This window comes from Rhinolophus hipposideros, assembly GCF_964194185.1.
Source record: "Rhinolophus hipposideros genome assembly, chromosome: 9".
NCBI classification, from domain to species: domain Eukaryota; kingdom Metazoa; phylum Chordata; class Mammalia; order Chiroptera; family Rhinolophidae; genus Rhinolophus; species Rhinolophus hipposideros.
Window position 1 is genome coordinate 46,534,956 of NC_138055.1, and position 13,419 is coordinate 46,548,374.

The 13,419-nt window shown below is 32.8% G+C and overlaps 1 protein-coding gene across 2 annotated transcripts in view; it reads right to left on the reverse strand.

Annotated features, from left to right (window-relative positions):
• Positions 1-10,259: 10,259 nt before the first annotated feature.
• Positions 10,260-13,419, reverse strand: part of ADAMTS20 (ADAM metallopeptidase with thrombospondin type 1 motif 20) — a 155,727-nt gene continuing 152,567 nt past the window's right edge. For both annotated transcript variants that reach the window (XR_013994018.1, XM_081059853.1), the window contains one exon: positions 10,260-12,058. Coding sequence is in view for 1 of the 2 variants with exons in the window: in XM_081059853.1 (XP_080915979.1) it covers positions 11,969-12,058 (90 nt within the window). In the remaining variant the exon portion in view is untranslated. The remainder of the gene's footprint in view (positions 12,059-13,419) is intronic.

Genomic DNA, 13,419 nt, shown 5'->3' on the forward strand with positions numbered 1-13,419 from the left:
CTTATAATTGGACACAATAGGAAGGATAGTAACATTACCGAAGATGGGAATTTCATTCTTGCTTTCTGTTAGTTGCTAAAAGGGTATATTTTGTTGTTTCAACTGTTTGGAACTGGTACTTCTTCAGACTGACAGCCTAATAGATGGTACTACAAAACAGATAAAGAGACTTTGTGTATGTCTTCCTCAGGCATGGTGAAGAAATACACATAAACATATGGAATTGGTTGTAACTATATTAGTTATATGATTTGAATAAAAAGAAAACTATTGTGAACTATATAGCTTGTCTTTGTGAACCTATTTTCAAATGACTTTGTAGGTTATAAAATATTTACCTAGAATCAGTATCATTTCTATATAAAATATATCTATTAAAAATGTTTTCAGATTTCTGCTATCACAGTTGAATTTAGTTCCACTTTTTAGCTCATCAACTTTTGCCATAGGAAGAATGTGATCTTGAGAATTAAGTAAACTTTTAAATAACAAATTATCAACTTTGATTCACTATAAGTATTATAAACTCTTTCATACCTTATGATTCGTTCTGAATTTTGAAATTCTAGTATTTTAAAGAAATTACATAAAAGGTTGACTATTCTTTTGGAAACCTCATTTAAAATACTTAAGTAGCAGCATTTTCATATAAAAAAATCAATACATTTATTTTATTCATCCGTTAAAATAGGAATAGCAGTCATATTCAGAAAGTAAAAACCCATGCTAAGTGTGATTCTATACAAAGGCATTCTCAAAGAACCTTTAACTTAGCAAAGGGAAATAAAACTTATGCCAAAGTAAATATTATAACAATCAATATTTAAGGACATCATTTAACCCAAGCGCAAAGCAAGAAGGCTATTTCTGACAAGGCAACTTACTCCAAATAGAGAAAGTTCAAATTTGAAAATCTTAGGATATGATAAAGATTTAGTAGATTTCAAAGAGGGTGATCCAGGGAGAGGAACTAAAATTAGCAGAGACATAAGAACACAAGAGCAGAGACTCAAAAGTAGGAAAATAAATAAGAATATTAATAATAACTGTTCTAACTATACAGTTGAGGTAGTAGAGAGATGGAAGATGAGTATTAGAAAGGATGATTGAGCCAAATTTTGAAAATCTGAGAATGCTAAGATAGAGGTTAAACTTTTATCCCCCTGGCTTTACTATTGTTCTAAGCAGTGGTTTTCAAAGTGTGGTATAGGGAACCTTGGGGTGTTGGGGGGACAGTGCCTCCACGAGGCTTTCAGAGAGTCCCTGAGGTCAAAACTATTTTCATAACAATACAAAGATATTAATATTCACTGTCACTCTCATTGTCTCACAAGTTTACAGCGGAATTTTCCATGATGTGTGACATTACAAAAGATTAAGTGCAGAAGCAGATATAAGAATGCAGGTGTCTTCTCTTAAGTCAGACATTAAATAGATTTATAAAACATAAACAAATGCCATTCTACTCAATAACAATAATTTTGTTTTGGAGAATATAGTCATTTTTCATAAAAATCTGTATATTAACATGTAATGATTTATTATAGTTATTTGACAACAACATTTTTTAAACTTTCAATATTTATTTCTAATACTATATATAGTATTATGTATAGTTACACATATATATGTATATAGATATACATACATACATATGTCTTAATATATATGTGTATACACACACACACACACACACACACACACGTCTTGACTAAACAAATGCTCTTTAGGGTCTTCATTAATTTTTAAGAGTTTAAAGAGATTCTGAAACCAGAAGTTTTGAGAACGAGCGCTCTAATAATAATTTGGCCTTGCTATAGACTCAATCATGACCTCTAGTGGATACATCCAACAATATTGTAAACTTGTGGAAATCTGATCAGATTTTAAAGGGACATCATTTTAAATTCCACTGTCAATTCTTTCTGAAACTTCATTCAAGCTCTTCTATCAGAGATGCCAAATCCAGTTTCAGCTAGATTAGCTAGGGCCAGGGTCGCCCAAGATATCCCTGAATCTCCTGCTTCAGAATCACCTGTGAAGCGAGGAAAACTCCGGGGTCCTAACCAGAACTTCCAGTCCTCTCTTGTGATAGATCCCATCTGCTTTCTATCAAGAGTCCCACATTGTTCCTATGAACACTGCATTTAACTTTCTTGTTGCAGTATATTTGTGGTGTACTTAAGAGTTTAAAAAGAAGTGTCATAAAATGGTGGATAAAACTCACATGGAATCAGACATTTCCACTCAGCTGGAGTTTTTGTTGCCACAGACGTAGGTGCTTTTCCACCAGTAGGCATCTTGTTTTCAGGCAAAAATTGAGAACCTTGATGTTTATGGAACTTGTCCAGGGAAAAAGTACTCGTGTGTCCCTAGTGAGACCTTAATTCATCAGACATTACTCTGCTTTCATGGAAGAGGGAAATGTGGATTAAACCTGAGTTTGTAAGATTTTAATGTGCAAAGGAATCACGAGATGACAAAGCCTAAAATATTTACTATGTGGTCATTTACAGTAAAACTGTGCCGACTCCTGTTCTAGATCAGTACTTTTTAAACTTGAACAAATTCATCTTCCAGGATCTTGTGAAAGTGCAAATTCAGATGCAGTGGATGTGAGGTCAAGATTCTTATTTCAAATGAGCTCCCAGGAGATGCTGTTGGCCTCCCAGCCACCTCAGAGCAGGTCTGAAATGCAGAACCTCAGGCCTCGCTTTAGTCCCACTGAGTTGGAAGCTGCATTTCACCAGGACCCACAGATTGTCCCAGGCCCATTAACGATTACACCAGAAGTGCTGGTGTAGGTTTCAAAAAAGGACCATGGCTTTTGATGTCAGACAAAGCTGAACTGGAATCCCTCACTCTTATTTATTAGGTGTGGGAATGTCAGCATGCAATTCAAGCTCTCCAAACCTCTTTTCTTTATCTCTAAAGTAGGAACAAAAATACTTTGTTCACCTACCTCATAACGGTGGTGAAAATCAAATGAAACAAGGGACACAACTTACAAATAATAGCTATCACATATTGAGGGTTTACTCTATGTAACCCATTGTAGTGAATAATTTACAAAGGAATTGAAGTTCAGAAATGAAACAACTTGTTTGAATTCACATAGCAAGCTAGAGAAGGTGGAACTGGTACTCAGTCCTGGCCAGTAGCTACCTGCTCCCGCACTCCTTACAACCATATAACTATGCCACCTTGAGGGTGTCCTATTCAAATGTCTGTGTTGATGACTTCTATTACCCTGTGTCCCCGAAAATAAGACCTAGACGGACAGTCAGCTTTAATGCGTCTTTTGGAGCAAAAAGTAATATAAGACCTGGTATTATATTACTGTAATATAAAACTGCATCTTATATAATATAAGACTGTCGTATTAATTTTTGCTCCAACAGACGCATTAGAGCTGACTGTCCGGCTCGGTCTTATTTTTGGGTAAACAGCGTATTTTTTGCAAACATGTTCCAAGACACATCTCCATACATCAGTGAGAGAAATCTACAATCTAAGCAATAGGGAAAATGCTGCAAACCATACTACACCCTGTTGATCATGTCAAAAAGTCAAAAAGCAATGGCGTACATCAGAAGTTGTCCTAACTCATGTCCTATGTGAGAGCAACTTTGTTTAATTAAGATCAAGCTTCCAGAAATCCAGGAATAGTCGACTCCTATGGTGACTAAATCATATATTGAACGAGATAGCAGCATACAAGTACATCAATCATATAGTTTCCTTGTCTTTAAAATCACCTTAGGGTATTACTCCCAGGACAGTTTTGGCACCAAAGCCTCCATCTGCTTGTCATTTCCCTTGCATTTTCATGTTTTTGTTTTTATTTTTCAGTCCTTGCTGTTATGCTCAGCAGGGAGTAAAACTGTGCGAATCATTTCACTAGGCAGGCCCCATCTCTGCAACTCCCTTTCATTTTCCTTTCCTGCCCTTTCTAGAGGGTCACAGCCCCAGTCAGTCGTCTTTGAAAAGGCACTTTATAAAAGATGCAACAGCATCCTCTACTGTCTGTGACTCAGAGTGTCAAAGGGGCCCCGACTTCCTTAAGTATTTGAACGGGGTTTCGATCGCTCCTTCTTTGGTGTACTTATCAGTGCTTTTTAGTTCCTTATTTTATGCCGTTTTGGAATGAAAATGAAATGGTGTTTAAAGCTAATTTTGAAACCACTTTATTGAAATATGATTAACATACAAAGAATTGTATATATTTCATGTGTACAACTGGATGAATTTGGAGATAAGTTTACATCCATGAAACCATCACCACAATTTAGTCCATAAACACATCCATCACATACAACTTTTCTTCTGCCCTCTTCATTTCCTGTTATTATTTGTGATAAGAATACATAACATAAAATCTGCTCTCTTAGCAAATTTTTAAGTATATAACACAGTAGTCTTAACTATGGTTTTTGTACTGTATAATAGTTCTCTAGGAGTTTTTCATCATGCATTCGTACCCTGTGACTAATGCCTCCCCATTTCCCTATCCCCTGGCAATCACCATTCTATTTTCTGCTTCTATGAGTACGATGACTGTTTTGGATTCTTCATATAATGTGATATCATGTCCTTCCATGTCTGGCTTATTTACTCAGCATAATGTCCTCCTGGTTCATGCATGTTGTTGCAAAAGTCAGAATTTCCTTCTTCTTGAAGGCATAATAATATTCCATTGTATGTATATACTACATTTTCTGTCTTTATTCATCTGTCAATGAACATTTAGATTGCTTCCATGTCCCGGCTATTGTGAATAATGTTTCAGTGAACCAGATGGCTTCATTGATGTTTTCTACCAAACATTTAAGAAGCATTAACACCTCAAAAAAATAATAATAAAAGAGGAGGGGAAACTTCCAAACTCTTTATGAGGCCAGTATCACTCTGATACCAAAGCCAGAGAAAGAACTACACAACTACAGGCTAATATCCCCGATGAACACAGATGCAAAAGTCCTCAAGAAAATATTAGCAAACCAATTCAACAGCCCATAAAAAGGATCACACACCATGATTATGTGGGATTTAATCTCTGGGATGCAAGAATGGTTTCACATATACAAATCAATCAATGTAAGACACCATGTAATAGAATTGGAATGATCTGATCATTTCAGTAGATGCAGAGAAATCACTTGACAAAATTCAACACTCTCGTGATAAAAACTGCCCGCTTAACAAATTAGGTATAAAAGAAACTTATCTCAACACAATAAAGACAATAAGTGGCAAGGCCACAGCTAACATCTTACTGATGGTGAAAAACTAAAAGCTTTTAAGATACGGAGCAAGACAAGAATGCCCATTCTATGCAGTGTAGTGCTTGAAGCCTTAGCCAGAGCAATTAGGTAAAAAAGAAAAAACAAAGAAAAGGCATCCAAATTGGAAGAGAGGTAAAATTATCTCTGTTTGCAGATGACACTATCTTATATATAGAAAACCCTAAAGACTCCACACACAAAAAAAAAGCTGTTAAATAAACAAATTTAGGATATAAAAAATGAACATACAAAAATCAGTTGGTTTTCTGTATACCACAACCAACTATCCAAAAAGGAAATTAAGTGAACTGCTTTTTGAAATATAATGGCTCTGATCTTTATTATTTTCATCCTTCTACTTACTTTTTTTTTTAATGTTCTTTTTCTAGTTTCTTTAGGTGTGAATTTAAGTTGTTTATCTGGGACTTTACTTGTTTCTTAACATAGGTGTGTATAGCTATGAGCTTCCCTCTTAGAACTGCTTTTGCTGTATCCCATACATTTTGGGGAGCTGTGTTTTCATTTTCATTTGTCTCCAGGTATTTTTGATTTCCTATTTGATTTCTTCTTTAATCCATTGATAGTTTAGTAGCAAATCATTTAGTCTCCATGTGTTTGTGGGGGTTTTTCAGTTTCCTTCTTGCAGTTGATTTCTAGTTTCGTACAATTGTAGTCAGAAAAACTGCTTGAGATGATTTGTCTTCTTAAATTTATTGAGACTTGTTTCGTGGCCTATAAGGTGATCAGTCTTTCAGAATGTTCCACATGCATTTGATAAAAATGTGTAATCCGCAGTGTTTGGACAACATGTTGTATAAATGTTAGATCAATCTGGTCTAATGTCATTAATGGCCATTATTTCCTTATTAATTTTCTGTCTGGATGATCTGTCCAATGATGTTAGAGGGGTATTAAAGTCCCTTATTATTGTATTTTCTTAATATCTCCTTTTATATCTATTGATATTTGCTTTCTACATTTAGGTGTTCTTATGCTAGATGCATAAATATGATTATTATATCTTCTTGGATTTACCCTTTTATCATTGTGTAATGCTCTTCTTTGTCTCTTTCTACAGTCTTTGTTCTAAGTCTATTTTATATAATACAAGTATTGCTAGCCCAGCTTTCCTTTCATTTCTGTTTGTATACCTTCACTTTCTGTGTATGTATTCTTTTGATGACGAGACTCTCTTGTAGGCAACATATACTGGATGTTTTTTTTTATCCATCAGCCATCCTATCTTTTTTGATTGGAGCATTTAGTTTATTTACATTTAAAGTAATTATTGATAGATATGTACTTATTATTGCCATTTTGTTAAATTTTTTTTTGTTTTTTTGGTTGTTTTTATAGTACTCTGTTCCTTTCTTTATCTCTTTCCTTTTGGTTTATTGGTTTTCTTTGATATTTTGTTTGGGTTCTTTTTTTCTATTTTTTTTTTTTGTATTGGTTTGTGGTTACCATGGAGTTCATACATACCCATATATAGTAGTCTACTTTAAGCTAATAGGCATTTAAGTTCAAACACATTCTAAAAGCATTGCATTTTTACCCTCTCTCCATACTTTGTGTTTTTGATATCATAGTTTATATCTTTTTGCTTTACGTATCCCTTATTACAGTTATACTTAACGTTGCTATTTTTGTCTTTTAACCTTCGTATTAACTTTTTAAGTGGCTGGTTCACTGTGTTAATTCCATATTTGTCTTTATTTGTGAGATTTTTTTTTTCCTGCATTTTCTTATGTCTGGTTATGGCCTTTCCTGTATAAAGAAGACTCTTTAATATTTCTAGTCAGTATGTTTAGTGGTGAACTCCTCTAGTTTTTGCTTGTTGGAAAGATTAAATCACTTTCCCAAAGACACAGAGCTTACATCAGTGGCAGGGCGGGGGTTTAAATCCTCAGAACCTTTCTTCTACTCATTATAGTGCTTTCAAAACTATTTTCTATATGGAAAATTAAGGAATGTAGCTAATTTGGTACTTTTCTACTAATTAAAACATTCACAAAGAGGTCATTTAATTTCATAATTTTTATTTTAGGAAGGTAAGCAGAGCAATTTTTCTCCTATCCATTTTACAATTTACAATATTGAGGTTCAGATTGTATGTTTTGTTATGAGATCCCACAGCTGGAAAATGGCAGAGCATGTCAAAAGCTCAGGTCTTCTTAACTATGAAATACTTGGTATTAAATTGTGAAAGGAGTATGTCTTTGCTTTGTTTAGTAAATTGAACAGTTTCCATATAGTAAAAGAGTGGAATGGCAATCTGCCCCCTCCAAGAATTGGTTTTTTCTCACATTGAATACTACATAGCTTTATTTACATAACGAATAGTAACTGAATACTACATAGCTTTATTTACATAACGAATAGTAACTGAAAGTAATACACCGGACACAAATTATACATAGAAACGTATAGAGCTGAAAAGTACTTTAGAACTTATTGACTTCAAATCTCTTATTTTATAGCTGAGGAAACAAAGCTAAAGTTTAATGTTACACTATTTGATAATATTAGAGCCTGGTCTAGAAAGCTGGTGTGCCCAAGCACTCGCTCCCCGTTCAAGTGTCTTCTGTTTATAGCATAAAGATTCTTCCCTCCGCCAAAAAAAAAAAAAAAATTATTGCATTAAAAAACTTCTTTATTTGCTCCTGGATACCAAGAAAGGTTTTATATTGCTTAACAGTATTCTCAGACTGAAGTAATGAAAAGAACACATGTATGTTTGTCTGACAGATATAGGTATGGATGTTACATGGATAAAGCTATTAAAGTTAAATTGGATTAAGGATAACTGAAAGACAGATTGCCTTTTGCATCGCAAGCAGTTGCTCCTCAAGCTCTTTAGTAAATTGCAGAGAAAAGTCAGTTTGACATTTTTTCTTTATCCTACTGAAGAATAGTTAGGAGTGGCCAGCAGATGCCACTATTGTCAGTTGTAAATAATTTTTCAGGTTTCATAAAGATGAGTCATTACAGAAAAATAAGTGGTGGTAAGTAAATTGTGACAAAATAATCATGTTACCTTTAACAAAATAAGTGACAAAATAATGCATAATTGGACATTATTATTTACCTTTAAACAGAACACCTAATTAGATACTTGGCAACTAAAAGACATGAACTAAGTTTGTAGAAATAATTAACAATGAAAACAGTGAGTCTTCTGTGTTTGAAAATAATAATCGTGTTCAGAAATTAGAATGTTGAGTGATAGCTATACTTAATCGCAAATATATAGCCTATCCTGATGAGTGACATCAAGGAAGAGTAAATAATCAATTTGGTTCCTTTTCTTTATTATTGTGGCAGCATAACACAGTTTTGTATTTATCAAATCTATACTCAGTTGTGAATGAGTTGTCACTGCAAAATTTATTATGTTTCTGTCTTCTGTTCCCATCAATGTTTGTAGGTGTTAAGTGTTTTAGAACTAATTTAAAACACACAAATGAAAGAACACCTACATAACTCATTTCTTGAGAAAAAGTATGCATGGTGGCTATTATTTACTTCTAGTCAGGCCTCACAAATTCCACAGTGGGGCATGATTAAATTCTCTAGGAACACCTGTAACTTCCTGAACATATTCTTGGAATGGCTCCTCATTGTTTCTAAAACATCAATCCCACCAAATATCTATAAATTATAGCTCCTATGATATATTTTCATGTGGAAGTGAATTCCTAAACATTTTAATATATTTTCATGTGGAAGTGAATTCCTAAACATTTTAATTTATTCACAATAAAATATTAAATCTATACTGTGTAGCCAACACTCTAGTGTAGCCAACACTCTAGTATTTGCTATGAGGGATTCAAAATAAAATATAGTTTGTCATTAAGCAAAGAATACGGCTGAATAAAAAGAAAGGCTGTGTGTTGGGACAGATTTGCACTATGCTAAAAAAATTCTGCTATTACCTAAAATCATCTTTAAAATGGAGATGTTTAGTTTCTATTTTATGCCAGATATTGACTGACATTTTACATCCGTATATAATTGAATCTTTAAAATAACCTTAAGTGCTCATTTTTACTCAAATAACCATCTTGGAGAACAGGTAAGATGAATGGTCAAAATCCTAATCACATACAAAGTAGAAAACAAGTGACATAAGAAATGAATGGAATACGTGAGGAATTAAAAATAAAATATCTTAATCAGAATGGTCTAGGAAACATTTATGGAAGAGGTCACAATAAGCTAATACTTGAGAGAAATTTAACATTTAAAGTGTAGAATAATGTGAAATGATTTTAAGGTAGAGAAAGAGTGGCGTATGAGAGGAGAAAAGCCAGTTAATAATGGCATTTGTCCTTGTCATAATTTCTACCACTAGCACTTCCAAAATCATGTTTGAGTCTGTTTGGAAATTCAGTGATGAATGTTTTTTAATTTCATAATTGTACCATGGTTATGTAAGAGACTATCTTTTTTCTTAAGAAATACATACTAAAATATTATGGAGTAAAAGGTCATGAGATAACCTACTCTCGTTATTAAGAATCATATATATAAAGATATATCCATATATATATATATATATATATATATATATATATATATATATATATATATACAGAGAGAGAGAAAGGGAGAATGATGTAGCAAATGCGGCAAAATGTCAAAAATCTGTGATTCCAGTAATAGGACATATTTGTACTAAAATTCTTGTAAGTTTTAAATTATGTCAACATTTATGACGGTGAATTTAGGACATTCCAATAAATGAATTTGTGCCAGCTGACTCACACTATAAAAAATAGAGGAAACTCTTCAAGCTGAAGAGAAATGATAATAGAAACCCAGATCTATAGGAAAGCATAAAGAGAGCAGGAACTATGCCTAATAAGTAGGTAGATATAAAGGACAATTTTATATTATCTTAAGATTCTTGACAAATTTATATGGAAATATATTTGAAGTTTTATAACATTTGAGGTAGATGGTGATAGGTTAAGGATATATATATACACATATATATACATAAAACTATAAACTAAACTATATAATATATATACACTATATACTTTATTTCCCTCCCCATTGACTAAGATTTGGCCAATTGAATATGAGTACCCCTTGTATGAACAGAAGCTTTTAAAGGCGTTATAAGTTTCTTTCAGCCCCCTGCCCACATTCTCTTTGCCCTGAGAAGGGTATACATCAGACAGGAACTCTTTCCATCGTAACTGTAATAATTTGAAAACAAAACTTTTCTTAGAATTTCTGGTGAAGGATCCTTTAAAGTAAGGAAAATGAAAACCAGGTGTTAATATATCACACAACTATGTTTATTATTTTAATGTTTATAGAAGTTTAAATTATGAAAGAAAACATTTCTAGAAAATGTTATACATTTCATATTAATGTTTGTAACTGATTTAAGGCACATAGTGCAAAATACTTTATTTCTGATACAGAGATCCTCCTAAGTATTTAACCACATTGGCACAAAATCGCTTTAGTACCTTATATGGTACAGTATACCCCTAATAAATGTTTGGGGAAAAAACTTTGTGGGTGAAATGAATACACTATTATTTACTGGTAAATATCTATTTGTAGATTCAGTTTCTTTTGATTTACAGAGTAGGTTTCCATGGAAAAATATTTGATTAAAACCACATTATTATATAATACACAATCATTTACCTGAAAAAACTAAATTCCTAAGAATTTATCCATGAATAGTTAATTTTACTATTTTTATGTTCTGTCTTTGATAAACCTTGGCTATAAAATAACTTGAACATTGCTGATAACAAATTTGCATATGTAAACATAATTTTGTTTATCAAATCAAATTAATAATTCTCACTTCTCTGATAAAATACTGTACATAACTTTGAGGAAATAAAATTTTAAGAGTAGACATACATATGTAAAAGCTATAAAGACATAGACTATAAACATTAGAAAAACAGTGCTTTTCTAAGTACAATTAAATTAGAGGTAGGTGTTTTAAGTCAAATTTTACTATATTATATCTTCTTCTATATTATACCCACAAAACTTCTTACTTAGTATTTAACCGAAGCACATATTTTTAACACAAAACTATACCACAATTTTAGGGTTTTTTTTATTTGAAGCACCATAATCCACAATTAAAAATTAAAGAAAACATAAGACAAGGTATCTAGGCTGTATCAGTAGAAAGTATAATGGCTATGTACTTTTTTGATGTAACTATTATTTTACTATTCACCTGACTAAATAATGTTTATGGTAGTTTTAAATAGGTTCATTTTCTTAATTTTTACTTGCTCTATTTTAACAAGTAGAATGAAACATTTCATTGTACAGTAGTATACTAAGTAGAGCTATACATGTGTGTTTATAGATATAGTTGTGGTCCAGTCCAAACTATGAACAGCAACATTATCTTGGTATTATTCATTCAAACATCCCTATGTATACTCTACCATAAATTAAGTCCTTTTTAAAAAGATCCTGATCACACTCATGTGTCTAAGTTTGTTTGTTTTTTGAGGACCTTGAGAAAAGCAGGAGTTTTACTCCCCAATGAGCACCCTAAAAAAAGGCAGAGATGTTTTAGACAGTGAAGTCGTGGGAAAGGAAAAGTAAAGAAATGAGCACCGGTTATTTGCAGATTCTGGAGAATATTTCCTCTTTGGGACATACTTCCCACTTCTGAATGTTCATATTACTTGAATTGGGAGACCAGTAGTCAGGTGGGGAACACACTTTCCACAGAACCCTCCACATCTGCCATGGAGTTTGGTTCCATCCTGAAAATAGGAAGAGGCAGAAATATAGGAGAATCTGCTGAGCTGTATCTGTATGCACAAGTCAGAAAAAATAAATGCTTTGATTCATGTGGCTGAAATCATTAGCTGAGGTTTCCTGTAACAATTACATTTGAGGTCAAAGATCAGACCATTTCAGAATTGGATGAAATTGGTGGTCACGGAATTAGATAACCTGAAATTCATATTAGCTACTTGATGGTTATAAACTACACTATTAGAAACATAGCCTAAAGTATAGAAGGGGCAAAAAAATTGGACTGAGAGCAGTAATTATAATTAGAAAAGAACTAAAAAGGAAGATGCTTTTTTTTAGAAAAGCAGAGGAATAGGTAGGCAGAGGTGGTGGTCAGGACAAGATAGATTTTCCTTCTAGACTGCCTTCCATCTTAAGGTCCAGAAGTCAAAAGACTATGCAAACATTTTGATAGGATGAGGAAAAAATAGTTTGAACTCCTGTAGTTTCTAGAAAGGTAAGGTGTGTGTGTGCGTATGTGTGGCTTTTCTTTTAATCTAAGGAGGGAGGGTAGAGAAGGAAACTTTGATGATGAATGTTTTGAGGTCAGTGCCTTTGGAAGTTGCTTTTTCTTTGAGAAGTTTTTTAACTCTTGAGAATCTGAGTAAATAGGAGAATGGCAGTAAAAATTCCGATTTATATACATTCCTTTCCAAAACAGATTAAGTAAAAACACTAACCTTGATAAAATTTACTAGCAAATGAAAATATGTTTGTATTTCCATAAGTATATTTGGATTTCACAAGTCTCAACTTCATACTAGGCATCAGATTTCAGGAAAGACTTTCATATGCAACATTTTTGATTGAGGTAGAAATTCTCAATTAAATACTCAAATAATTCATCTTTAGAGCAGAACTTAAATAGAAGCAAAAGGAATGATTGTACTAGACATTCATATCTACTGGTGACCTCAGCCAGAGTTTAGTTTTTACATTTAACCAAAAGATCAAAAAGCTTTTACATTTAACCAAAAGATCAAAAAGCTTGAGAATATTGCATTCAGGATATACTTTAAGTAATTAATTTATTCCCATTCTTCTACCAAAAGGGATTATACCTAAAGATGCCAGTTAAGTATTTAAAAGTAGCTATTTGTTGTAAAAGCCTACTACTCACTTATGTGTTTTATTACTTAAAACATTTTCAGTCTTCAGAAATAGAATGTTTTAAAGTCTAATATCAGGAAATTGAATCTCACTTACAAATAATGTAATATTCATGTAATACTCAGATAGTGTAATAGAAGTCACTTTAGTCAGAAAAATCAAAATAATCAGAGTGGGCAGGAGCTGTTAATGGCACTGATTTATGTGCAATACAGGT